Source organism: Capricornis sumatraensis, chromosome 5 (genome assembly GCF_032405125.1).
Source record: "Capricornis sumatraensis isolate serow.1 chromosome 5, serow.2, whole genome shotgun sequence".
Classification (NCBI taxonomy): domain Eukaryota; kingdom Metazoa; phylum Chordata; class Mammalia; order Artiodactyla; family Bovidae; genus Capricornis; species Capricornis sumatraensis.
Genome location: NC_091073.1, coordinates 118085998 through 118112746, shown reverse-complemented (window position 1 = coordinate 118112746; position 26749 = coordinate 118085998). Strand labels below are relative to the sequence as shown.

General features: G+C 60.1%; 2 protein-coding genes across 3 annotated transcripts; one reads left to right on the top strand and one right to left on the bottom strand.

The window, feature by feature from the left end:
- Positions 1-463: 463 nt before the first annotated feature.
- On the bottom strand, positions 464-16811 carry ABCB8 (ATP binding cassette subfamily B member 8). 2 transcript variants are annotated; one of them, XM_068972614.1, is made up of 16 exons: positions 16676-16811; positions 12058-12370; positions 11562-11717; positions 11385-11479; positions 11181-11286; positions 10304-10465; positions 10109-10194; positions 9894-9991; positions 9399-9504; positions 5785-5818; positions 5444-5580; positions 5156-5250; positions 4888-5021; positions 4257-4404; positions 2331-2581; positions 464-1714 (listed from the first exon to the last, which is right to left on the bottom strand). In XM_068972614.1, exons 1-16 carry the CDS (start codon positions 16768-16770, stop codon positions 1589-1591), a joined length of 2142 nt encoding a protein of 713 aa, XP_068828715.1. In that variant the 5' UTR covers positions 16771-16811; the 3' UTR covers positions 464-1588. The 2 variants fall into 2 exon arrangements, with proteins under 2 accessions (XP_068828715.1, XP_068828716.1); XM_068972615.1 differs by having other exon boundaries at positions 2406-2581.
- A 2507-nt stretch (positions 16812-19318) lies between these two features.
- ATG9B (autophagy related 9B) lies at positions 19319-26156 on the top strand. Its single transcript, XM_068973386.1, has 13 exons — positions 19319-19868; positions 20034-20077; positions 20221-20285; positions 20401-20562; positions 21108-21249; positions 22762-23516; positions 23660-23813; positions 23964-24143; positions 24849-25085; positions 25226-25359; positions 25519-25615; positions 25814-25943; positions 26029-26156. Exons 1-13 carry the CDS (start codon positions 19319-19321, stop codon positions 26154-26156), a joined length of 2778 nt encoding a protein of 925 aa, XP_068829487.1.
- The last annotated feature ends 593 nt before the right edge of the window (positions 26157-26749 follow it).

Genomic DNA, 26749 nt, shown 5'->3' with positions numbered 1-26749 from the left:
TCTGGTGTCGGGAGACGTCTGGAGGCTGCTGGTGGAACAGGAGCTGGCCAGGGCTGGGAGGGGCCCAGCCGGCCAGTGTGGACCAGGGCGGGAAGCTGAGACCTGCCCTTGGCTGCCCTCCCCAGGGAGGGGTTTAGTGGCAGAGCAAGCTGGAGCCAGGCCAGGCCTGCCTGCCCCAGGGAGTCGACCTCTCATCAGCAAGAAAGCAGGGCATCCAAGCAGGCTGGTCGTGGCCCAACGGTAGCATCTGCTCCCGGACCACATGCACGGAGGCTGCGGGGGACTGAGCCCTGGCTGCCGCGTGCACACTGGAGCTGTGCAAGCTGCCCCAGGCTGGCCTCCAGCTGCAGCCGCAGCCGCCCCCGGTCACCCTTCTATGCCGTGGGATATATCCAAATGGGCTCACTGGGGCAACCTGCTTCCTCACCCCAGGGCGAGACTCGGCGGGGTCGTCAGCCGGTACGGGCTGTGAAGTGGGGTAAGCTTCCTGGACGGAAGTGCCATGAGCAGAACTCAGGGAGGAGGGGTGACCAGTTCTGGGGCGACCAGGGCTGGAGGGAAACCCGGGCTGCTCCGAGGGCCCTTGGAAGCTGACACCCCACCCCACTCACAGCTTCGGGGTCGCAGGCTCATGCCACTGGGCAGCTGGCCTGTCCTCTCTCAAGAGGCAGCTCTGGTCAGACCTGCACGTGGGACCTCCTCTGACCACCCCAGGGAGGCTGGCAGTGGCCGCTCATCGTTGGCCTGATTTTCTGTCTCATCAGCCCAAGGAGCTTGGCGTCAGCTGCTCCATGGTGGGCTCTAGGGGGCGTTAGCACTGACTGTCCCCCGTGGGTGGGGGCTGGGGCATGTGTCCCCCTTCTGTCACTGTCAGAGCTAGGTGTCCCTACCTAGAGGGCGGGGGTCCACGTTCTCACCAGGTGACAGACTACAGCCACCCCTGACCCCCCGCCCCTGGGCCAGGGGGCCCGCCAGGCACCTGTCCCATTCAGACGGTAGTGGGGGTGGGGGCGACGTCTAAAGGACTGTGTTATGGGGCAGGAGAAGGGAAGCTGTGCGCTGGACGGGACTGTAGGTTTGAAGGGTTGGTTCAGAGGCTGGTCCGCTTCTCCCAGCGTCTGAGAGGAACGTTAAGAGTCCGTGGAAGAACTGGCTTGGGTGTGGGAGGAATGCTGGGGTAAGTCCCCACCGCCCTCCCCCAGCGCTGAGTTGTGAAGAGTCCTTGCAGCTGCGGCCTGTATACCGTTAAGCTGTCAGGTACCTAGAGGTGAGGCGCAGCAGGGTGGGCAGAGGGGTCAGGAGGGCTGGGCAAAGGGAGGGGACCTGCGCGGGGCCTGGGAGCCCGCCCCCTCCCCTGGGTGGCCGGCCCAAGGACTCGGCTCCAGCAGGAGGCCGGCAGCCTGGCAGCAGGAGGACAGCTGAGCCCAGCCTCCTCCCAGACCAGTGCCTGGCCCGGGGGTTTTATTCCGAGCAGGGGGAGCCGCCCCACCCAGCATGCTGGCTCTCCTCCTGGAGGCGGGGTCTGCAGGAGGTCCCCCTGAGCTGAGCTTTGGCCTCGGCCATGGACGCCTGGCAGTGACCAGACCTCTCAGGACTTGGAGTGCCGGTGCCCGAGGACTTGGGGTGCCTCCGGAGGCGGGGTGTCCAGGGCCTGTCTCCGGATGAGCTCCGAGTAGAGCCCGCCCTTCTTCAGGAGCTCCTCATGGGTCCCCATCTGCAGAGAGGAAGCGGGGGCAGATGGTCACCCCCGGCCCGGCCCAGAGCTCACAGCCCTCGGAGGACCAGCTCCTTGGGCTGGCCTCCACCTAAGCCAGAGCCCCTCCCGAGGACACAGCACTGTGGGTCACAGGTCGCGGCTGGCGCATCTGCACTTGTTAGCCGAGCTGGATCGTGCAAGAGCCCCTGGGTCCCTCTGTCCTCCTTACAGGGCCCGGCGCCCCTCGCCCAATGCAGGCGGCTGGGGGGCTGTGAGCCGGGCCCCATACAGCCTCCGAGTCCCACTGCAGACCCCCCCTTGGGGTGCTGCTCCTGCTGGGCCCCCACCAGGGCCCTCCCCCAGCACCGTGCGCTTCTGGGAACTCTCCCCTGTGACACTGAGGGTCTCACTGCCGCTCTGCTCACTGCTCACCCACCCCCTGGGGAAGAAACAGGGGCCCAGCGTGGCCAGGGCTTACTGAAGGGCAAGAACTCCTGAATCCACACAGGTGCTACTACCAGACCATAACCCCCAGCCCCCAGGGTCAAGCCAGACCCTCCCACAGCTCAGCTGAGCCACCCACCTCCCTGTGTCCATCCCAGCCCACCGACCGTGCCCCAGGGCCCTGGCCAACCTCGCAGACCCGGCCATGGGCCATGACGACGATCTGGTGGGCCGCGCGCACAGTGCTGAGCCGGTGGGCGATGACCAGCACGGTGCGCCCGGCGCTGGCGCGGTCCAGGGCCTCCTGCACGACTCTCTCGGACTCCGAGTCCAGCGCGCTGGTCGCCTCGTCCAGGATCAGCACGGCGGGCTGCTTGATGAGCGCTCGGGCGATGGCCAGGCGCTGCTTCTGGCCGCCAGACAGGGTTGCACCCCGCTCACCTGGGGGGCACAAGGTGGGGAGAGGGCAGGCGTGACGCCTGGCAGCACTCCGACCCCTCACCCCTGTGCACACAGCGGGGCGCAGTGACACCCGAGTAGGCCAGGCTCCACCCCGCACCAGGGTACAGCTCGGAGCTGCGACAGGCCCGGGCCCACCTGCCCCGGCCCTGAAGCTCTAGCCACCTTCTCCCGGCCTCCTGGGTCTCTGCTGGACCCAGACGTGGCTCCTGGATTGGGGGTGGCAGAATGGCGGGAGTCCACCCTACCCCCGGACATTCTGGGAAGACCACATGTGGGGTCCAAAATGCCCACAGAGAACAGCAGAGGTGGCAGGCTTAGTGCCAAGAAGAGCCTCCAGGTGACGACAGTCACAGAGCAGGAGCCGGAGGGACAGGGAGGGCCGGCTCCTCCAGGCAGGGCAGCGTCCAAGGAGCAGAGTCTCAGCAGCAAGAAACACAGACCTCGAAGGAGGGCTGCACAATGGGGCAGGCTAAGCTCAGCAGACCGAGGCTGAACTGTGTCAGTCACTCAGTCCTGTCCAACTCTGTGACCCTGTGGACTGTAGCCCACCAGGGTCCTCTGTCCATGGGGTTCTCCAGGCAAGAATACTGGAGTGGGTAGCCTTTCCCTTCTCCAGGGGATCTTCCTGGCCCAGGGATCAAACCTGGGCCTCCTGCATTGCAGGCGGATTGTTTACCATCTGAGCCACCAGGGAAGCCCTGACTGAGACCTAAGTGTCAAGAAGAGTTGAGAGGGACTTCCCCAGTGGCCCAGGGGTTACGACTCTGTGCTTCCACTGCAGGGCACCCTGGCTGGATCCCTGGTCAGAGAACTAAAGTCCTGCGTGAAGCAAGGTGTGGCCAAAACAAGAGAGTTGAGAACTTTGGATATGCCTGCACCATGAGAGGACTTCCCAGGTGGCACAGTTGTAAAGAATCCACCTGCCGATTCAGGAGATGCAGGAGACCTGGGTTTAATCCCTGGGTGGGGAAGATCCCCTGGAGGGAGGACATGGCAACCCACTCCAGTATTCTTGCCTGGAGTATCCCATGGACAAAGGAGCCTGGCAGGCTACAGTCCACAGAGTCACAAAGAGTCGGACACGTCCAGCACCATGAGACATGCTGGAATATTCTGCAACAGAGCCAAGAGACTCTGGATAATGGACACGAGCCCAAAGGTTGAAGAAAGGGCCTCTGAGAGGAACACATGAAGCCGCAAGCATCAATATGAAGATTCTCGTGTGATGCTACAACGTTCTAACGTTCTAGAACCACCAGAGCCCTCTTCTGGGTAAGTCAGAATAGAGATTTGCCCAACCAAACCCATCCCTGTGGATAACAAGAGTGGAAACACCTTTCATTCAAGGATAAAAGCCAGAGAGAGAAAGAGATCAATACCCTGAGCTTCTGGTCAGGTCTCGGGAGCTGACGTGGTGAGCTCCGAAGAGTCCCCACGGCGCGGATCACGTGTGTCCCCATCATGCTCCTTTCCCAGCAGCCGGCTTGTGCCTGAACCACCCCGGCATGGACTCTGTCCCCGGAGAGCCACCTCTGTCCCCCGAGGCCACAGTCCCGGTCTGGTCTCCCCTGAGGCCATGACCGTGTTCCCGCCCCACTGCACCCCAGCCCACGTGGGCCCCCAGGCCCGTGTGGGACGCCGTGCCTGAACTCACCCACGATGGTGTTGTAGCCCTCTGGGAAGCTGGTGATGAACTCGTGTGCGTTGGCTTCCCGGGCGGCTGCGTAAACCTCTTCGTCGGAGGCGTCTACCTTCCCGAAACGAATGTTCTCCAGGATTGTGGTTCCAAACAGGATGGGCTCCTGGGGGTGGGAGGTGGGGGGAACCACAGGCAACATCTTGATTCTGCCCCGAACCCCTGAGGGGTGTAATCAGGAGAGTTCTGGCCACAACAGGACCCCGTGGAGGGCAGGTGGGGAGGTTCAGAGTTAGTGGTCAGAGAGAAACCCATCAGAGTGGGGAGAGGCTGAGCTCGCTGCAGGACACGGGGCCCCTTGGGAAGGGGCGAGGGAAGGCGGCTAGGAGAGCAAGACCAGCTGGCCGGGCAGGGCACCCTACTTTGGGGTGACTGGAAAGAAAGATTTTATTATTACAATTTGACCTTCTGGATGCCACGGGCTGTCGGGATCCTAAAAGGGCCGCCCCGTGGGATCTCTTAAATTGAGGAACAAAGTCCAAAGGCAGAGCTGCAGCGGTTGGGACCCCGGTGAATGGACACCAGGACCAGTGCAGACAGCCCACCCGCCCCCACCCCGAGGGCCACAGGACTGAGAAGCAAGCTTCACCTGGCTGATGAAGCCAATGACCTGGCCCCGGAGCCAGGAAGGGTCGAGGGTGCGCAGGTCCTGCCCATCCAGTGTCACCATGCCCGCTGTGGGGTCGTAGAAGCGCTCGAGCAGAGAGGCCACGGTGGTCTTTCCTGGGGGTCGGGGAGGGGAGCGGGGCATGGGTTTCCAGAGCATGTTCCGGGAGAGCGGGGCCCCTCCTGCCACACTGGGTGGTTCCAGGGGCCGGAGTTGCAGATGGGGGGTGGTGGTGGCGGGCCTCTCTTACCTCCCCCGGACTGGCCCACCAGGGCCACGATCTTGCCTGGGGGCAGCGTGAGGCTGAAGTCTCTGAGCACAGGGAAGCCGGGGCGGCAGGGGTAGCTGGCGGGAGGCGAGAGATCCTCAGGTCGCACCAGGTTCTCGGACCCTTGTCGCCCTGGTCCCTCCTGAACTTTCAAGTCTCCCTGAGCCCCGGAGGGGGGCTTATTCAGAGGGCCACACCGTCCCATGGGTCCCCAGACCTCCCCCTCCCCTGCCCTCAGCCTGGAAAGGAGAGGAGGCGGCTGACACCGACCTGAAGGAGACGTTGTGAAAGGCGATGGAGCCACGCAGGTGCTCCCGGGGCAGGCTGCAGCCCCCGCTGAGTGGGATGCTGGGGCTCAGGGTCATGTACTCAAAGACGCGGGCGCCTGCACTGAGCCCCCGCACCACCTGGGGAGGGGTTTGAGTCTGGGGTGAGGGAGGCCTGGGTCTGAGGGAAGGGGCAGCGTCTCCTGGGCTCCCCAACCTGGGTGGGAAGGGCTGATGGTGTCCCCTTCGCCAGATGCCCATGCAAGCATGCAAGTCACGTGGGTGGCTGCGGGACTCCAGCCCGGATTCCAGGCCCGCACCCCCAGACCCTTCTCTGCAGCTCACCTGACCGAACAGGATGGAGAGGTTGGCCATGGACCTGCAAGGAGAAGACGTGGGCTGAAAGCGGGCAACAGCGAGAGGCTGAGAGAAGGCGGCCTGGAGGCGGAGGGGCAGGTTTGAGGGGGCGGGCGTGCTGAGTGAGGTGGGGAACCGGGCAGCCTAAGGCCAAACCGAGAGGCTTCTCCCGAAACCTGGGGCCTGGCAACCCTGGGCAGACCACCCAGTCCTGGGACAAGTCGCTCCTCCCTTCAGAACCGCATTCTCTCCTGGCCCGGAGGGGGCTGACAGCTGAGGACTCCCTGAGGGCCGGGCTCCAGGGAGGAAAAGGCCGGGAAGGCGGGTGGCGGGCAGGGGCTTGGGCTTCAGGCTGCCTGAAGCCTGCAGGGTGAGGCCCACCCAGGCAGTGGGATCTAGGGCTGTCCACGCCCGGGGAAGCAAGGTCTAATGAAGTGGAAAAAAGGATGTTACTCCTTCCACAGGCAGAAGGAAACAGAAGACACTGGACCGCAGGTGGGGGGGTGGCTGGGGGACCCCAAGAGAAAATTCCCTGAAGATGTTATCTCATTGCAGCTGCACCCAGGCAGTGGGCGGCTGCTTCTGTCACACGGGGCTGGAGGGGGGTGAGTCACCGCTCCTTAGTCAAAGCGCCAGGCTGGCCTGGCCACCCATGACTGTGTGTCTGCCATGGTGTGTGCGGGTTTTTCTAGAAGCAAGACTGCCTCCCCAGGGTCATACTTGTCCCAGCACCCAGGTGGGGGCTGGGGGTGGGGGGGACGGGGCTCAGAGTGCTTGCTGGAGGGGGTGAGAGGCACGGAGAGGAGCCGGGACGGGGTGCTCTCGGCCAATGTCGGGAGAGCACGGTCCACCAGAGACCTGGAAGCCACTAGGGCCTGGCGGGGCTGCCATGCGACCACTGAAAGCCAGCTGCGTGTGACCCTGCTCACGGGGATGGTGCGAGAGGCAGGCCTCGCCCTCCCTGGGGGGCCCGCGGGGCAGAGAGGTGGCTGGGCCCTTCCCAGGGGGTCCCAGACCCGGATGCCTGGCCGTGACCCTGGTCCATCTGGGCACCTCCCCGTCCCTTCCAGGACCCCAGGGCCACCACTGAGAACCCCTCAGGTGGGGTCCAAAGATTGAGGCTGCTTGAACTCCGGGCAGGCCTGCCTCCCTGCCTCCCCCTGGGCTAGACCCCAGGAGGAAACACCAACTTCTTTCCTAACACCCAGTTCCTCCAAGGTGGGTGGCGAAGGCTTTCCATGCGGTATATGCGTGTGTGTGTTAGTCACTCAGACGTGTGGTGAAGGCTCTCCATGTGGTATGTGTGTGTGTGTGTGTGTCACTCAGACGTGTGGTGAAGGCTCTCCATGTGGTATGTGTGTGCGTGTGTGTGTCACTCAGACGTGTGGTGAAGGCTCTCCATGTGGTATATGTGTGTGTGTGTGTGTGTCACTCAGACGTGTGGTGAAGGCTCTCCATGTGGGGTGTGTGTGTGTGTGTGTGTGTGTCACTCAGACATGTGGTGAAGGCTCTCCATGTGGTATATGTGTGTGTGTGTGTGTGTCACTCAGTCGTGTCTGACTCTTTGTGACCCCATGGACTGTAGCCCACCAGGCTCCTCCATCCATGGGATTTCCCAGGCAAGAGTACTGGAGTGGGTTGCCATTTCCTTCTCCAGTGGAGTCTTCTGTGGGATCAAACCTGCGTCTCCCACATTGCGGGCAGATGCTTTGCCGCCTGAGTCCCCAGAGAAGCCCCCTGTCCTTGGCGAGGGGCCCCCAAATGGCTGGGCCAAGGGCCCAGCGAGCGGCCCCACCTAGCAGCCTGTGAGCAGCTTTCCTGAGTCTGTAACGGCAGTCTGCTAGCCTGCCAGGCCGTGCAGCTAGGGCCTGGCGGGGAGGGAAGGAGCAGGTCTGTGCCCAGGCCACAGCGCGAGGGGGCCCAGCGGAAGGCGAGTCTGAGGGAGGAAGACCGACCCCATGCAGGGAGCCGGGGGGGGGGGGGTGGTCCATGCAGGTCAGCACTGCGGGAGGGGCAGCCGGGGGCGGCCCGAGTTCCGACTCTGGAACCCTCAGACCTGTGTCCCAAGGCCACGGGGGAGGAGGGGGGTGCGCAGGCCCAGAGGGGGTGTGAAGGGGCCCGACTAGGCAGCACTGAGCAGAAATGGGCGGATCCTGGTCTTTGTGGGACACTGGCCTGGGGCTGGAAAAGGTGGACTCTGTCTACCTGCCCTGCCTCGGGGTGAGCGCCCTCTGCCCCGAATGGTAACAAGGCTAATGGTGAAGGACTCTGGAAGAAATGGCCCCCATGCTCGTGGGGGTGAGACCTGGAGCAGAGCAAGACGCAAAGACCGGGGGAATCGGGGTGAGGTGGGGGGACCCAGGGGGGCGTCGGGGCTGATGCTGTTTTCTCCACACAGTTGGTGGTAACACGGGTCTTCGCTCTGCAGTTACTTGTTGTTTCACGTTTGCTCTATTTATCTAGCGTCTATTTACACTGTGTGTGTTTGGGTGTACATGGTGCATGAGGGAGAAGACAAAGCGAGGGGAAGTGGACTCAGCGGAAGGAGCTGCCAGGAGCTCAGCTTGGAAGGGGCAGGGGAGGGAAGGAGGCCGCCCGCCCTGGGTCCTCTCATGGCAGAGCTGGTGGGGACAGAGGGCCGGCGGAGCCACGGACACGGTGAGCCAGCTTGGTGGGACATGCAGGGGAAGGTCAGGCGGAGGGCGGGAGGCCAGCTCTTAGAGAGTGCATCAGAGATGGCCCACTGTACTTGGACTCTTAAAGAAAGAAAGTGAAGTCGCTCAGTCACGTCCAGCTCTTTGGAGACCCCCATGGACTGTAGCCTGCCAGGCTTCTCTGTCCATGGAATTTCCCAGGCAAGGATACTGGAGGGGGTTGCCATTTCCTCCGCCAGGGGATCTTCCCCACCCAGGGATAGAACCCAGGTCTCGAGCACTGCAGGCAGACCCTTTACCATCTGAGCCACCAAGGAAGACCACACAGAGTCTTACTCAGCCTTAAAAGGGAAGGCAGTTCTGACACCTGGCCCAATGTGGATGAACCTGGGAGAAGTTGCGCTCACAGAAAGACGCCCTCACCAGGGACAGACCCCGTATGAGCCCACCTACACGAGGACCTGAAGCGGACAGACTCACAGAGATAGACAGCAGGACGGGGTTGCTGGGGGCTGGTGGCAGGGGGTGGGGTGGGGGGGTGGGTGGGGGAGGGGGAGTCGTCTAGGGACAGCATTTCGGTTTTGCAAAGTGAAGACGTTCTGAGGACGGATGTTGGTGATGGTCACACAACATGAGTGTTATGTGATGCTAGTGAACTGTACTTAAATACGTTAAGACGGTAAATTTTGTTACGTGCATTTTATCAAAATTAAACAAAAACGGCTTATCAAGCAAACTTTTGAGTTGCTGGGAAGTTGAAGCTGACAGCTGCGTTTCTGAGGGTACAGTGAATGAGGTTGCGGGGAGCCCTGAGTGGGCACTGCTGGGAGGCAGGGGGCCCCCTCCCCAGACCTGCACTTCGCTGGGGGAGCTGGTCACCGTACCCACAGCAGACTGGTGCCCCCTGCCCCAGCTGGGCCCCTCGGGAAGAGAACGGCCCACACTCACCTCTGCACAGTCTGGGAGGCCACCAGGAAGGACATGAGGTCTCCCCCCGTCAGCTGCTGCCCGGCCACAAGGGAGCCCCCAACAAACAGCGTGCCCAAGACCATGCCTGCGAGGGGCGAGGAGAGGTGGTCAGGGAGGAGGGCGGGGCAGAGACTGGCCCCTGTGCTGGTCCTAGCGCCGGTCCCTGCCATGCTCCCCGAATGGCGTTTCGGCAAGTCACGCGAATGGTCTCTGCCTTAGTTCCTCCTTTGGCAATGAGAGGGTTGGGGGCACCTCACTGCTTCCTCCCCAGCAGCTCTGCCCATGGCTCAGATGTGGCACTGGGCCTGCGTGCCCACTCCCTGCCTGAGTTGGCAGCCTTCTCCCCTAGTTAGCAGACCAGCTACCTGGCATTTGGGTGACATTGGCCACCAAACAGGTAGAGGGCTGCCCTGGCTCTTCTGAGTTCACCCAGAGTTGCGCCCATACTCCCCCCGGGGGTCCCTGCTCACGCACAGTTGAAGGCGATGTTGGAGAGCCCCTGGAACAAGGCGATCCCTCTGCCCAGCTCCTCTGCCTTACAGCGGGACCCCTCCAGCTCCGCTCCGTAGCGTCTGGGGATAGAGGCCAAGCCCGGCCTCAGGAAGCTGACAAGGTGGGGCCCAGGGCGGATGGAGGGGCCTTTGGGGAGCATCCCCCAGCTCTGCGCTCTGCCCCGACTCAGGACTCACTCCTCCTCCCGCTGCTCCATGGCGAAGGCTCGCACGGTCCGCACGTTGCCCAGGGCCTCATCTGCCACACCCGTTGCCCTGGCGACCTGCGAGGGACCCAGGAGTTAGGAAGCCGGGATGCAGACGGGGAGGGTGACCGAGGAGCACAGGGCGCAGAGGAGGGGAGTGCGGGGGGGTGGGCGGGAATTCCGATACCTGCTCCTGACACTGGCGGGACAGTTTTCTGAGAGCTGAGCCCATCAGGGTGCCAACTCCCATCAGGGCAGGCGTGGCCACCATCAGCAGCAGCGTGAGGCGTGTGGAGAGCATGGACAGGGACACCAGGCAGCCGGCCACCTGCGTGCAGCTCCGCAACCCCTGGGCAGTGGACAGGAAGCCTGTGAGGTGTCAGCAATAGGACGTGGGACTCACCAAGCATCGCATGGCTAGAGCCAGCTCCCCACTCCACTCACAGGGTAAGGCCACAGGTCTGACCCCCAGGAGGCCACTGGTCACAGACTGTAACCCTCTCCTGACCAGCAGGGGTGAGAAACTACGGACCAAGGCCTCCTCCTCTTCCTCCTCCTAATGCCACTGCCCTCTTCTGCTCCAGAAACTGAACCAAAAAAAGGACCGCCTGGAGATGCCGCCCAGGGCCTGCTGGGGGGTCAGTGACAACATGGGGAGCAGGGGATGGAGAGAGGACATCAGGAATTCAGCAGAGCTGTCGCTGGCTCTCCTGTCAGTGGGCCAGGCACGCCGGGGCCAGGCCATGACGATGCTCTTGGCAAGCAGGGCTGGCAAAGGCTCTTGTCTGAGTTCTTGGGAAGGGTTTTCCGGGGGAGGTCGGATTTCACCGCAGGAGAGAAAGAGCCTGTCCTGACCTTAGACACACGGCCGTGGCACCTCCCACCTGTGAACGTCCCTGTACCCTCACCAACATCCTCACCAGAGGGCAGGCCTCTTGCTTTGGTGTGAGCTCGGGGCGGGGAGACCCAAGAGTGGGGCAGGGCTGGCCTGCGAGAGTGTGTGCAAATGTGTGTGTGACTCTAACAGTGCCCCAGGTCAGGTCCCCTCCACCTGGGGCACTGACCTGGGAGATGACGAGTTTGAAGGAGGATTTAAACTCCTGCACGTCCGTCGTCAGTCGGCTCACCAGCTGCCCTGTCTTCTTAGCATCGAAGAACTCGATGTCTTGGCTGGTGGCGGCCGCAGATGCAGGGAAGGAGGGAGACACGCCCTCAGGACGAGGCCCCGCCCCAGACACGCCCCCAGGCCACAGGGCCCCGCCCCCTACCGGAGCAGGTTGCAGAAAAGCGCCCTCCGCAGGTCCACGGCCATGCGCTCACCAATGCGCGACAGCAGCACCAGGTACCCGAAGGTCAGCAGGCCCTACGAGACAGGCCCGGCTCTCAGGGGAGCCTGGGGCTCCTCGGGGGAGCGGTGGGCCCCCCAGCCCTCCCTCCTGTGGTACCTGGAGGCCGTAGAGGAGGAGCAGGTGGGTGCTGAGGCTCCGGGACTCCGTCAGGAAGCTGCCCGCGTGGTCCCTCGTGTACTTAGCCACGATCTCCACCAGCTGCCCCAGGAGCAGGGGGATCTGCACGTTCACCAAGGCTGCGCCCAGGGCCAGCTTGGGGGCAGGGGCAGCCGGTCAGAGGGGGACCACCTCTACCCCGTTCCTGAACCTTCCTCTCTCACTGCAGCCCCTTGCTGTGGGGTTCCTGTGTCTCTCAGAGAGGAAAACCCAGCCGCCAGCCCCTGGGGACCTTGGACCCTGTCCCCCAGCCACCCTGTGCAGGTCCTCCAAGGGACCCTCGGCCATGTCCCCATGCCAGCGGCTCCAGGTCTCCTCTGAGACTCCGGCGGGCAGGAAAGCTGTCCTTGCGCAGCCCTGGCTGGGGGATTCTGCAAACGGGGGCTGTATCCTTCCCTTCCCTGGTGTTGGTCGGGGGGGCGGGAGAAGACCTCACCACGACGGCTGCCCCCAGGACCAGCAGGTGGGGGCGCAGAAACTGCCAGAAGAGCGTCCAGTTAAAGCGGGGCTCCAGGACACGGGGTCTGGAGCGGACCGGGGGGGCCTCTTCTGGCTCACACAGTGCCACAAGGCCGAGGCGGGGGCACTTACTCAGAACCAGGGGGCCCAGGAGGATTCCCCCGACCCAGTGCCAGGCAGAGGGGCTTTGGATGGGAGCCGGGGGTGCTCGAGGGAGGCGGGCCCGGAGCTGTGAGCGCAGCCGGGCCACGGCCCCGAGGAGGCAGGCGCTGGGGCGGCCATCGGAGGACCTGCAGAGAGAATGTCAATGACGGCTCATGGGCCTGGCTGGCCTTCAGCTGAGCAGCACGGCGCCTGGCTCTTGGCTTTTGTCTCAGCACTCTGGGGGACAGAGGCTTCTCTGTGACAGCTCTCCCTGGCCGTCTCAGGGTGGCTCTTAGGCAACCTCCATTTCTGGGACAAACACACCCAGTGGAAAGTCATCAAGTCTCAAAGGTGTTTGCCCCCAGCTCATCTTTGGGATGGCTGGCCCTAATCAGCGACCACCTCCAACCCCTGCTCTTTCAGAAGAATGACGAGTCATCAGAGCTGGACGGTGCTCCCCTTACAGACAAGCAGCAGAACTGGGACAAGGTGGGAGCCCTGCTGTCTGACTCCAGAATCCAGGCTCAGGACTGAGTGTGATGAGCTCACAGTTACATGTGGTGCGACCAGGAGTGATCCCAAGACTCTGCCCACTGGTTGGAAGCTTCTTATACCCCATCACCCTGTCCCCTCCCGGGCCTCGGCTAACGTGACAGACAAGGCATGGAAGAAAAGGGTGACGATAAAATCCAAGTAACTTGTATCTCGTCATCTCACATAGGCCAAGGTCCCCTATCCTGCAGTTTCGGTATCTGTAGATGGCAATGCAGGGGGACCAGCCTACTGTGCACCGCGCTCTGCTCCAAGGTCCAGGGAGCAAGAGGCCAACAGGACAGACCACGTAACGGTCCTTGTGGTGGTTAAGCTTTAGCATGGGTGTATGGACATACATGCCCTGATGCTGGGAAAGACTGAAGGCAGAAGGAGAAGAGGGCGGCAGAGGATGAGATGGTTAGATAGCAACACCGACTCAATGGACGTGAACTTGAGCAAACTCCAGGAGATGGTGAAGGACAGGGGAGGCTGGCATGCTGCAGTCCAAGGGATGGCAAAGAGTTGGACATGACTTAGTGACTGAACAACAACAATGTATAGGGCGGGGGTGGGGGGGGACACAAAAATAGCTAACGACAAAGCTTGCTGAGGGTGGGGAGTGGGGGACCCATTACTGTCCCTTTAAAACATGTGGACTTGAGAGGGCAAGGAAGACCATAATCATAATTGCATTTTAAAGATCCTTGCAGAGAGGAGTGAGCTGGAGAAGGACAGGAGCAGCTATAGGGAGGCCTGTTAGAAATATCTGTTACCTGGTCAAGAGTAGATGGGAGGATGATCAAAGATGCAAATAAGATTACTGATGGGGAGAGGCTTTTAAAAAACAAATGGATGGGAGGGTTTTCCTTTATGACAATGGTTTTTCCTATTTCCAGACCCTCCTAACTACACACTCAGTCTCATCCTTCCCTGTTTCAATGAAGCCTGCCTGCGCTTCTTGCCACCTCTATGTGACATCTCCCCCCACCCCATCCACCTGCCTGTTTTCCACTGCATATTTCATATCTATCCAAAATATAAATGGAAAAATATATAAACAGAGAAGCTCACTGTCCTGCTCTCTGTAAATACCCCACTTCCCCATCAGACTATACATATTCCTTGATGGCAGGAAGTAAGATCTTATTCACCACTGTATCCCCAGAACACTTAGCAGAGCTCTGGTACAAAACAGAGTTCAGCAAACGGTTATGTTTGTTGAGTGCATGCCCTCATTAGAAATGCAGAAGAATCTGACAAAATCAACCCTGAATATTCATTGGAAGGACTGATGCTGAAGCTCCAATACTTTGGCCACCTGATGTGAAGAGCTGACTCACTGGAAAACACCCTGATGCTGGGAAAGACTGAAGGCAGGAGGAGAAGGGGACGACAGAGGATGAGATAGTTGGACAGCATTATTGACTCAATGGACACGAGTTAGAGCAAACCCTAGGAAATGGTAAAGAACTGGAAAGCCCGGCATGCTGCAGGCCATGGGGTCACAAAGAGTTGGACATGACTTAGTGATTGACCAACAAGTAACCTGATTCACTGCTGCAATGTTTGTAAAGATTTAGACTTACTATAGACAATAGTACGAAATATATTCTACTTTACGACTGAGCACAGTGAACATACGTATGTTGCAGAAAATTGAAATGCTTCACAAAACAATACTTTCCTTAGTTTTTTTTTTTTTTTTTTGGCCTCAAGGTTTGCAGGATCTTTGTTCCTCCACTAGGGATCAAACATGAGCCCTGGCAGTGAAAGGCCCAAGTTCTAACCACTGAATTGCCAGGCAAGTCCCTCCCTAATTTGTTTCTTAAACATGTATTATGTTATATTCACTTTCTTTAAAATTTAATTCATTTATGGCTGTACTGGGTCTTCGCTGGTGCACTCGGGCTCTCCTTAGGTGTGGTGAGCAGGGGCTACTCTGTGTTGCCCTGGGGCTCCTCACTGTGGTGGCTTCTCTTCCTGCAAAGCACAGGCTCTAGGTGTGTGGGCTTAGAAGTTGTGGCATGCTGGCCAGGCCCTCGAGTGCTGACTCAGCAGTTGTGGCCCACGGGCACAGGTGCTCTAAGGGACACGGAATCCTCCCGCACCAGGGATCAAACCTGGGTCTCCTGCATTGACAGGTGGATTCCCATCCACTGTACCGCCAGGGAAGTCCTATACCCCTTCTAAAGGGTCCAGACTCACTAAATTCACTTTCTGATCTATTGTGTTGTGACTTGCAGGTCTGAAAAACACTGCACTATGAACACACAAATCCCAGCACACTATTTGATGTCTTTCCTGGGGTTGTGCTCTCGTTTAAATAACATCAACACCCTTACTCTTTTCCTAAGGACTGTATTCAAACCTTTTAGTAATTTACCATGGCCACTTTCCAGCTTTTCTCATCTTCTCCAAACTAAGGTCTAAGCAGTGCTTGGTCACTGCCCAAAACTGGCAATTACTTCCCAGCACCAGTACTTCTAAGCTGCAGCTCCGCCCCTCTTGCCCTCCATCAGTCAAATGTGCTTCCTGAAGGACACAACTCCACATCCACCCGACCCTGTGATCTGCTGCCTGCCTGGCTCTTGGGTTTTCACTCTCGGATTAGAAAGGAATCAGTTGCTCCTCGTAAAGCTTTTACAACGGAGTCCCAGTCTCTGGGTCCTTTTCGTTCCCCATTTGTGTTTTTCTCTCTTGGGACCAACGTGTGCAGAGCGAATGAACACCAACATATACATACTCCTCTATCTCTGCTGAAAGTATACAGATTTAGGAACCATTTTTGTTCAATTCACACTGAATCTGTGGAACAGCCTTACAAAATGTCTCTGGACACTTAATTTTTGTCCACATCTCCAGACCAATTCCAAGAATGAGGACTGAGGCCAGAAAAGGGGGGGCGGATGAAAGGGAAAAAGTTGGCTTAAAACTCAACATTCAGAAAACTAAGATCATGGCATCCACTACCATCACTTCATGGCAAATAGATGGGGAAACAGTGACAGACTTTATTTTGGGGGCTCCAAAATCACTGCAGATGGTGACTGCAGCCATGAAATTAAATGACACTTGCTCCTTGGAAGAAAAGTTATGACCAACCTAGACAGCATATTAAAAAGCAGAGACATTACTTTGCCAACAAAAGTCCGTCTAGCCAAGGCTATCGTTTTTCCAGTGGTCATGTATGGATGTGAGAGTTGAACTGTAAAGAAAGCTGAGCACCGAAGAACTGATGCTTTTGAACTGTGGTTTTGGAGAAGACACTTGAGAGTCCCTTGGACTGCAAGGAGATCCAACCAGACCATCCTAAAGGAAATCAGTCCTGGATATTCACTGGAAGGACTGATGCTGATGCTGAAACTCCAACACTTTGGCCATCTAATGCGAAGAACTGACTCATTTGAAAAAACCCTGATGCTGGGAAGGATTGAAGGCAGGGGGAGAAGAGGACGACAGAGGATGAGATGGCTGGATGGCATCACCGACTCGATGGACATGAGTTTGAGTAAGCTCCGGGAGTTGGTGATGGACAGGGAGGCCTGGCGTGCAGCAGTCCCTGGGGTCTCAAAGAGTCCAGACACGGCTGAGCGACTGAACTGAACCGAAATGACACCTGTGCAGCACGGCGCCCCCTGGTGGGGAGAGCACACCCAGCGTGGTCCCCGACCCAGAGCGCCCCCCTCCGTCCAGCCTTCGCGCGGACACGGACGCGCCGAGCCTCCTGCCGGCACCTGGCCGTCGCTATAAATAATCGAGGCCGATCCTTCCGGGAACGACAGTCGACCCCCGGGCCAGGACGGCCTACAGCTCCCAGCAGACCTTGCGAGAGCCCGGGACTCCATCTCCCGGCGGGCCCCACGCCCTTCAGGCGGGTCAGTATCCCACGCTCCCAGTTAGATTTCGTCCCTTTTTACCTGACAGCCGAGAATGTCTGGAAGCGGAGGGGTAGCAACGGCTTGCCTGGGACGGGGCCACCCCGAATCCCGACTCGAAACAAGTGCACCAGCATGATGTGGGGAGAACCGGACCAGCCGGCAACAGCGGCTTCACCCTGATCCCATTGAGGGCTCCATGTTGGCTCTGGCCCGCATCCCGACAACCCCCGCGCGACGCGGCGCTGATTGGCGGAAAGAAGCATCAATTTCATTGCAAGCTGTGATTGGAGGAAACCTCGTTCGCGCCTCAACGATGATTGGAGAGAGCCGCCTGTGGCCCGTCCCCCTCCCGTCCAGTTCTGGGCGGGGCCGAGCCGGAAGCGGCAATGTTTTCCGCCCGCCTCCGGGGTCGGCTCTGAGGTGACGTCCTGAGGGCGTGCCGAGTGCTCTCCCCCGCCCCGCCGGGTATCCATAGTAACGCGTCAGCCGCAGACCGCGAGGTCAGTCTCTAACGCGTGCTCTCAGAGCATTCCAGGTGACCCGAAATCTCCGGGGAGTGTAGAACGCTGGTTCTGGGAGACCAAGGGACAAAAATCGTTTGGAGTTTTTTTTTTTTCCCCCCAAAATATGTGCACGTGCCTTTCCATCCACCCCGCTCCCCTAGGCGAGTCAGAGCTCCGGGGACAACGTGTGTGCTTGCTTAGTCGCTTCAGGCGTGTCCGAGTCTTCGCGACTCTACGGACTGCAGCCCGCCAGGCAACTCTGTCCATGGGATTCTCCAGGCAAGAACACTGGAGTGGGTCGCCGTGCCCTTCTCCGGGGATCTTCCCGATCCAGGGATCGAACCTTCATCTGTCTCCTGCATTGGCAGGCAGATTCTTTACCACTAGCTCGCCACCCGCTATGGCCGCCACATATATTTGGGGAAAAACTCCCCTGGTGATTCTGACAAGCTCGCGCTACACAATAGTTTAGAACCACTGGCGCGACTCCAGATTCGTCTCCCCAATAGATACCTTCCTACCGAAGTCAGGCTGACTTGCCTGTAGCTGCCACCGCACAGCTCTTATACCTGCAATTTCTCGCTTATTTCTTCCGTGTAATTATTTGCTTGCATAGCCACCTCCCTACCAGGCTGTGACTGCCTCTTGAATAGTGGCTCTGTCACAGGTCCCCTCTTTCCCTTCTCCACGCCTGGCAAGGAAAAGTGCCCTTTATAATAACTTGAATTGGGCTGGTGGTAGGGAGGCTGTCCATTGATGAATCTGGAGTGAAACTGGGGAGGAAAATGTGCCAGGATTAGTTTGAAGTTCAGCTGGGTGCAGAGGGTGTATGAGAGGATCCTAAAGTGCATATGGTGGAAAACTGGGGTGAGTGAGGTTGGGGAGAGACCAGAGGAAACCCCACAGAACCCATTTGGGCAGACATCTCAGAGAGATCGTGGGAATTTCTCGGCCCCTCTGCAGTGTGAGGTTCCATTTGGGGACAGCCGAAGTCTTGTTTTCATAGCTCTGCCTCCTGCTCTGGGATAAAACTCTGCAAGTCCTGAGCTATTATGACACTTCCCCTCCCAGGAAAGAAGCACAGGTTCCTCCTCCAAGTTCCTCCAGAAGGCAATCTGGAATGCACTCTGTTTCTCTCTCTCTCCATTTCCTGGACTGGTCCTTACATCAACCCCTGGGCCTAAGCCCTGGGGGCCCTAACACCCAGGTGGTTGAGTCAGCACCGCAGGAATGGGCTTCAGTAGGAAACCTAATGATTCAGGATCTCAAGAATGGCGTTGGACAAGCCACCAAACCAGCTGTCTGGGCCTCCGCCCCCTCTTGAGGTGGCAACAAGGAACTCAGCTCAGTCACAGGGCACCCAAATTACCTGCCCTTGCAAATTCCAGACCTTCAGCTGCCCTCTGCTGGGTCAGCCCTGATGCTTCTCAGGGGGGCCCCCGAAACTGGATCAGAACTTGGAGAGGGTTTCAAGAGGATGAATCAGTGAACATAATGGAGCTTCAAGAACCGCCCTTTCCTACTGTAAAAGCTCCAAGAACCATCTCATATCCAAAAGAACCCCCTCTCCTCTCTTCAGTTCTCTCCTGTCCTGTTTCCCCCGACCCAACTGCCAAGTCAGTCTCCCCTTTTCCCTTCTTTAGTACCGTCATAACAACAGAACATGCACACGCTTTTCTTTTCTTTTTGGTTTCAAAGTGTTTCTCTGTTGATCACTCTGTGTGTATGTATGGAGGGAGGAGAGAGAAGTTTTGTTTTGTTTTGAGATTAGGTTTTAAGAAACCAAAGATGCACAGCATTGTCCTGGCCCCATGGCTCTAGCATCTTCAATAGGGTTCTTTTCGCCTTTGGTTTGGCTGCTGCTCTCTAGCCCCACCTTTAAATCCCCTGGAGGTCTGAAGGTGGGACTGTGGGGATCTCCTTCCGTCCTCTGCAACTCCTGCCTGGCCAGGTGTGGAGGTGGAGCCCTAAGAGGTTTGGCCACAGGTTGCCCTGGAAGGGGTGCGAGTGGTCGGGCTGGTGCCTGCGAGTTGGGACGCCTGAGGCCCGCCCCTACTGAGTCACGAGCTGTTGTTGTCACTCGTCCTAGTTGTCAAAGTCCCCTCTCAGCAACGCAGCCCTCTGCGGAGACGGCAGCAGCTCCCATCCTTCCGAGCTTTCAGGAGAAGCCGCTGGCCTGATGGTGAGGCAAATGGGCTGGGGGGGGACCAGGGGGCGGTTGGGGCGGTGGGGAGACCTGGGGCCTGGATCTGTGCCCCTCCTCCCCACGCCACTGCCTCCTCTTCCTCCTCCTCCCTGTCGGGGACCTGGGGCGGGAAGGGTCTCCTTCTTCTGTCTCTCCCCTGTCCCTCGCACAAGAAGGGCCCCTTCCTCAGCTCCTCCTTCAGCCTCGGGGCTCCCCTGCCCAGCGGTGCAGGGCCCAGGGGCTTCTCAGCCTTGCCACAGTGCTCCCCCAACCCCAGCCACTCCCCCAGTGCAGCCCCAGCCCTCGATGACACCCGTCTCTGCTCCCCCTCTCTGGGGTTCCCACTCTGCCCCTCCCCCGGCCTCGGGGACTCCGCCTCCCCCACGCCGATGCCCCCAGGACTCTCCTGGGCTGCGGATAGGCCCTCTGATACCTGAGCAGGATTACGAGCGGCTGGAGGACGGTGACCCTGAGGGGTCCCAAGATTCACCCCTCCATGGGGAGGAGCAGCAGCCCCTGCTTCATGAGCCAGAAGGGCTCCGAAGTGAGTGGGTGGGTTGGTGTGGGGCTGGGGAGGCCCTGGAGCCTCTAGGGTTGCCTCCCTCTTCCCCCCGCCTCCCGCCCTGCCCTGGGCTGGGCCTCTGGCAGCAGCTTGAGGGCATGGAGTCAGGTGAGTGCCACACCCCAATGCTCTCCCTTCTGTGCTCAGGCTCCTGGCACCACATCCAGAACCTGGACAGCTTCTTCACCAAGATATCCTTTCTGTGCGCAGCGTGGCAGAAGGGGCACGGCAGGCAGGGGGACGGGTACCGTGGGCTGGGGACTTGGGGGGGATCGGGAGGCATCCTCAGGAAAAGCCCATCAGGCTTCAGGCTGACTTCTTGACTTGCGGCCACATCTACAGCTACCACCAGACGAATGGCTTTACCTGTATCCTGCTGGAGGATGTCTTCCAGCTGGGGTGAGATGTGCCCAGGGGCCCAGCAGGAGGGGCTAACCAACTCAGTGGGCCTGGGGGCTGGGGCAGGAGCCCACTCAGCCCTCAGGCTTGAGCACTGCTCTTCCTCTCGTCCCAGACAATTCATTTTCATCGTCACCTTCACAACCTTCCTCCTTCGTTGCGTGAATTATAATGTTCTCTTTGCCAACCAACCGAGTAACCGAACACGACCTGGGCCACTCCACAGCAAAGTGACCTTGTCGGACGCCATCCTACCCTCCTCCCAGTGTGCCCAGCGGTAAGTGAAAGCCGGCGGGGGCAGGGGCTGGGGGAGACCAACACAAAAGCCTCCCCTCCTTTTGTTCCTTGGTCTAGATCATCCATTCTCCAAGGTTTTGGTTTGAGTGCACCTTTAATCCGCTTAATGTTGGTGGAGAATACACCTTTAATACACTTAATGTTTGTTGAGAACCAACTCCCAGGGGCTTTTGTTCTGAGCATCCTATCTGCATTTACCTTGTTAGATGTCAAAGCCAAGAACAGCTTTAAAATCTATGAATGTAGGAACATACATCCCGTCTGTGAACGTGATGTCACATAGACTCTGGAAAAGTCCACGGGATACTCTTGGGAGAATGAGAATGAAAATGGCAGAAAACCTGAGTTTTAGCTGAAAACTTTTGACCTTGCAGACACAAGAGTCGGGGGACCTCTAGGACCCACACTCTGAGAATCACTGGTCTGGCAGGGCCCCCTCTCCTTGACCTCCATCGCTCCCCAAGACTGGTCTTCCTTGCTATGGGGCCCCTGCTTTGTCTCTGCTATCTGTCTCGCCTCACACAGGATCTGCTCCAGCCCCCTCCTGGTCTTCCTGCTGATCCTGGCTGCTGCCTTCTGGCTGTTCCAGCTGCTTCGCTCAGTCTGCAACCTCTTCAGCTACTGGGACATCCAGGTGTTTTACAGGGAGGCCCTGCACATCCCCCCGGTGAGTTGGATGAGCATGTCTGTGGAGGGGTGCCATGTCGGGGGGTGGGGGGCCGAGGATGGGGAGGAGTGGCGGGCTGTGCAGACAGGAGGAGCCACTGGAAAGAGGACAGACCTTTGTGACACACCTACCTAGGCTTAGCCCCAAATAACGCTAGGAAGTGGAGTACTACCCGTTAGAACCCGAGGTCCTTACTGTTGTGGTGCTTAGTTGATGCAGATGGTTATGGAAGATATGTACAGCCCCGTACTTGTGGTCCAGACGATGGGGATTTAAAGGGGTGGTCCTCTGGTTTTACAGAGCAGGAAGAACTGAGACCTGGCTGGGAAGGATAGGAGGTGAGAAGGCGTTCCAGGCCCCATGAAGGAAAGGGGTCGGGGGAGAGCAGTGAGCATCTCAGGCAGCGATGAGGAGACTGACCTACCAGCTTGCCACTGAGTGTTCAGGCCCGTCAGGGGAGTCCACCCCGCTTTCTGGCTTCTCTTTGCAGGAAGCTGCTTTGTGGGCCCCTTCACTGTCCCTGGCACACTTCGCTCTCTCCTCCTCCTCTTGGTCTCAGCTCCGTCTGCCTCTGTACTTATTCTCTAAGGCACAGCACAAAGGCTACCTTCGGCAGTCAACTTCCCTTGCTCCCCTCAGAAGTCCAGAACCCTGCCCTCCAGTGCAGCAAAGGGGAGAGGTCCTCCGAAAGCCCCCTTGAGTAGGGGAGCCCGAGACACAGCAGAGGGCTGGGGACGGACGCAGGGAAGGTCGGGAGCTGGACCGCCACTCCTCCAGGAAGGCGCCTGACCCCTTCTCTTTTTCCTTCCTTCTTTCTGCTCTTCCCTGCTTCCTTTCAGAGGTAGGGGAGACCCTGGGGTGGACTGGAGAGGCTGGCCTGGAGGGATGTGACTAAGCTGGGCTGGGGAAGCTGGGTGAAACTGGGCTAAAATGAGTTGCAGTGGAGCAGCAAGTGAGGTCTGACGGCCTTCCCCCACCCCAGATGGGGATGTGGCCACTGTCTTAGGAAGATTAATCTGATGGAGGGGATGGGGGTGGGGTCTCCAAGCATGCCAAGGTAAAAGCTTGTGCGGCTTCTGCGCCCGGCTGGCTGGCACCCTAGGAAGGAGAGTGATCGCCCTGTTACCTGCAGCTGTGGTGTGCCTTGTGCCTGTAGGGCTGCCAGGATGGGGACGTGTCTGGAAGATCTGCTTGGAAGGGGCCGAGCTCATATACCTATGGAGTTTAGCTTATAGGGTGGGGGTGGGGGGTCCCTGGGGAGCACGTGACTCCTGGCCCAGGAGGGGCAAGGGCCTGGGGAGGGCGCTTCAGACCGAGGATGAGGTGCTCCTTGTGGGTGGCAAAGAGAGGAGGGCGAAGGGGCGGCCGTGAAAGGCGGTGGGTTTCCGGCGGGCGGGCCCCGGGTGAGGCCGGCGGGGAGGGCACGCCGGGATGCCGCTCTGGCACGCGGAGGGTGGGCATCGCGATGGAGATGGGTCGGGGGCGCTGGCTTCAGCCGTCGCCTCTCCGCAGGAGGAGCTCAGCTCGGTGCCCTGGGCAGAGGTGCAGTCCCGCCTGCTGGCGCTGCAGAGGAGCGGGGGGCTGTGCGTGCAGCCGAGGCCGCTGACGGAGCTGGACGTCCACCACCGCATCCTGCGCTACACCAACTACCAGGTGGCGCTGGCCAACAAGGGGCTGCTGCCCGCCCGCGCCGCGCTTCCCTGGGGCGGCGGCACGGCCTTCCTCAGCCGTGGCCTGGCGCTCAACGTCGACCTGCTCCTCTTCCGCGGGCCCTTCTCGCTCTTCCGCGGCGGCTGGGAGCTGCCCGACGCCTACAAGCGCGGCGACCGGCGGGCCGCCCTGGCCGCGCGCTGGCGGCGCACGGTGCTACTGCTGGCGGCCGCAAACCTGGCGCTGAGCCCTCTGGTGCTGGCCTGGCAGGTGCTGCACGCCTTCTACAGCCACGCCGAGCTGCTGCGGCGCGAGCCTGGCGCGCTGGGGATGCGCCGCTGGTCCCGCCTGGCCCGCCTGCAGCTCCGCCACTTCAACGAGCTGCCGCACGAGCTGCGCGCGCGCCTGGCCCGCGCCTACCGCCCGGCTGCCGCCTTCCTGCGCGCCGCCGCTCCCCCCGCGCCCCTGCTGGCGCTGCTGGCCCGCCAGCTCGTCTTCTTCGCTGGCGCGCCCTTGGCCGCACTGCTCGTGCTCACCGTGTACGACGAGGACGTGCTCGCCGTGGAGCACGTGCTCACCGCCATGACCGCGCTCGGGATCGCGGCCACCGTGGCCAGGTGCGATGGAAGAGGGCCGGGAGGGGGCCCTTTTACTCGGTCCTGGGTCGGAGCCTCCGCGCACCCCTCCTTCTCCCCCAACCCCCCGCACATCCTCTGAACCGCAGGCCCCCTTCTTTCCCCACCCCGATCCCGCCCTCTAGGTCTTTCATTCCGGATGAGCAAGGCCAAGGCCGTTCGCCGCAGCTCCTGCTGCAGGCGGCCTTGGCCCACATGCACTACCTCCCCGAGGAGACCGGCCCTGCCGGCAGGACCAGCTCTTACAGGCAGATGGCGCGGCTGTTGCAATACCGAGCGGTGAGGGTCAGGCCGGAAGCGGCGCTGCGGGGGCTTTTGGCTGCCCGCCGGGGTCTAGCGGAGGGCCCCCGGAGGGGTTGGAGGTTGCCTACAGGGCGAGTCTGATTGCCCTCAGCAAGCCCTTCTCGGCCTCGGGCCTGCTTTCTCCAGGTCTCCCTGGTGGAGGAGCTCCTGTCCCCTGTCCTCACCCCCTTGTTTCTGATCTTCTGGTTTCGGCCCCGAGCCTTGGAGATTATCGACTTCTTTCGGCACTTTACTGTGGATGTGGCTGGGGTCGGGGACATCTGCTCCTTTGCCCTTATGGACGTGAAGCGGCACGGCCACCCTCAGGTGAGAGCCTGTCCCCGGAGGTGTGGAGTAGGTAGGTTGGGTAGGTATTGGCTTGCCTCACTGGAAGCAAAACTGGGTTCCACCCCCACCTTCACTGCTTGGCACCTGCAACCTCGAGCTCCCCACTTCACTTTCCTGAGCCCTCATTTTTCAAATGTGGGCAATGACTAGCCAGTGCTTGGGGCTGTTAGGAGGATCACGTGAGATGACAGGTGGAGAGCCCTAAGAGGGTGCCCAGCACCGTCACACACCAGTAAATGGGAGTGCAGACCACTGGAGAGAAACGGCGTGGTCAGTGGATGGGGCTGGGGCACGGATGGGTTTCCTGACCAAGGCCATTGGGCCAGTTGTGGTAGCCAGTGTGCACAGGCCGGCAAAACACTGAGCCCACATCATCTGCTAGCACTGGGTCTGGACCCGGGTCCTGCCCTCCGGCTGTGTTTTTTTTTGGCTGATCTTGAACTCGTCCCCTTGTGGCCTCCATCCTTTCACCCTGGGGCTAGTGTTTCCTGTCCTGCCTACCCCATGAGGCCCCCAGCTCAGCTCTCCAAGTGGAGTTGGCTGGAGTTTCCTGGTGGCCTAGTGGTCAGGCTTTAGCGCTTTCACTGCCAGGGCCCCTGGTTCAATCCCTGGTCGGGGATCTGAGATCCCGCAAGCTGCGCTGCCTGATCCTGGCAGCACATGAAGGGCCATCGTTCCTTTCAGTGGCTCTCCGAGGGACAGACCGAGGCCTCACTGTCTCAGCGTGCCGAGGACGGGAAGACAGAACTCTCCTTGATGAGGTTCTCCCTGGTTCACCCACAATGGCGCCCCCCAGGCCACAGCTCCAAGTTCCTGGGGCATCTGCGAGGCCGGGTGCAGCAAGATGCAGCCGCCTGGGGCGCCAGCTCAGTGCGCAGCCCCCCTGCCCCCGGGATCCTCAGCGACTCTCCCTCCCCTCTGGTGAGTCGGAGCCGGTACCCACCACCCTCTGCCTCACCCCTTTATTAACCTGCTCGCTGGTGCCATCTGCTCTCTTGCCTTCCCAGACCTTCTCCCTCCCCTCTGTCCTCTCTTCTGACCCTCTCTCCTCTCTCTCCTAGCCGGAGGCCTTCCTGGCCAACCTCTTGGTGCAGCCCCTCCGGCCGCCTCAAGACCTCAGCCCCACAGCCCCCTGCCCAGCCGCAGCCACGGCCAGCCTCCTGGCCTCCCTTTCCCGAATTACCCAGGACTCAAGGTGAGGGGTAGGGGCCTGAGATGCTGGGAGCCAGGGGTGGGGCTGGTCCTCCAGGAGAAGGGGCACTGGAGTAGGGGGTGATGTGCAAGGGGAGTTGAAGTCAGGCTCTCCCTGGGGGGATGTGCGTGTCTTCATGATCAACCGTGCCCTCTGTTCTAGCTGTGTGTCCCCGGGAGGCACTGGGGGCCAGAAGCTGGCCCAGCTCCCAGAGCTTGCATCTGCTGAGATGAGTCTCCACGCCATCTACCTGCACCAGGTGACCAGAGGGGGTGCCAAAAAGAGAAGGGGAGGGATGAGGCAGCTGAACCAAGGGGAGAGTGTGGAGGGGGCTGGAGTGTAAGGAGTTGCTCAACAGGAGCTGGAGGAGGAGTGTCGACAGCCTCTGCACCTGGCCTGGGGCTGGGCCTCACACCAGGACAGGACAGAGGCCTCTCATCTTCTCCCTTCCACTTAGCTCCATCAACAGCAGCAGCAGCAGCAGGAACTGTGGGGCGAGGCCTCAGCCTCCCCACTGTCCCGGCCCTGGCCCAGCCCCCCACAGACCCTCTCTCCAGATGAGGAAAAGCCGTGCTGGTCCAGTGATGGTGAGGCAGTCAGGGTGTGCAGGGGACAGACGCCGGGGAGCTGCGGCCATCATGGCATTGCCCAACTCATGGCCTTTCTCACCAGGCTCCAGTCCCGCCTCCAGCCCCAGACAGCAGTGGAGAGCCCAGAGGACCCAGAGTTTGTTTCCTGGAGGGTCCCAGGAGCCCACAGACACCCAGAAGGAGCCTGGCCAGGCTACTAGCACTGACTGAGTGGGCTCCTTGGGGGTCAGTATTGTCTCACGGGGGTGGAGGAATGAATAGGATATTGAGTGGTGTCAGACTTGGAGGGGTGGGAAGAGTGGTGGGAATTTGGGGTGACGGGGGTGGTCATCTCTGGAACCTGAACCCCTGGACGCCTGCCAAGAGCTTTTCCTCCCCCAGGCTCCCTGGCTTCTCCAGTCATAGGAGATCGGGCGAGGCGGAGTGGAAAGGCATCCTGAGCCCTCTTTCAAGACCCCCACAGATGCTTTAGTTGGGCAGGACTTGGGAGTCATTGACGAACTTGCCCAGAGCACAGAGGAATGATAGGAGAGGAGCTGCCCGAGGCCTCAGGAAACACGTCTTGGAGACAGTCCCCACGTGGAGGGGCTAAGGGACGACCGTCGGTCCTAGAGTGGTAGCCTGGGGAGAAGTTACCAAGTGACCTCATGCCCGTGGGCAGGGCCAAGGTAGAGGCCAAGCTACACATCAGGAAGCGATGAGGGACGGGACCTGAAAGGCAGTAGGTGCTCAGGTTCGTCTGGCCCTTAGGTTCCTATGGGACTGGTGGAAGGGCATGGGACTGTGAGCATGAAAGACCAGAG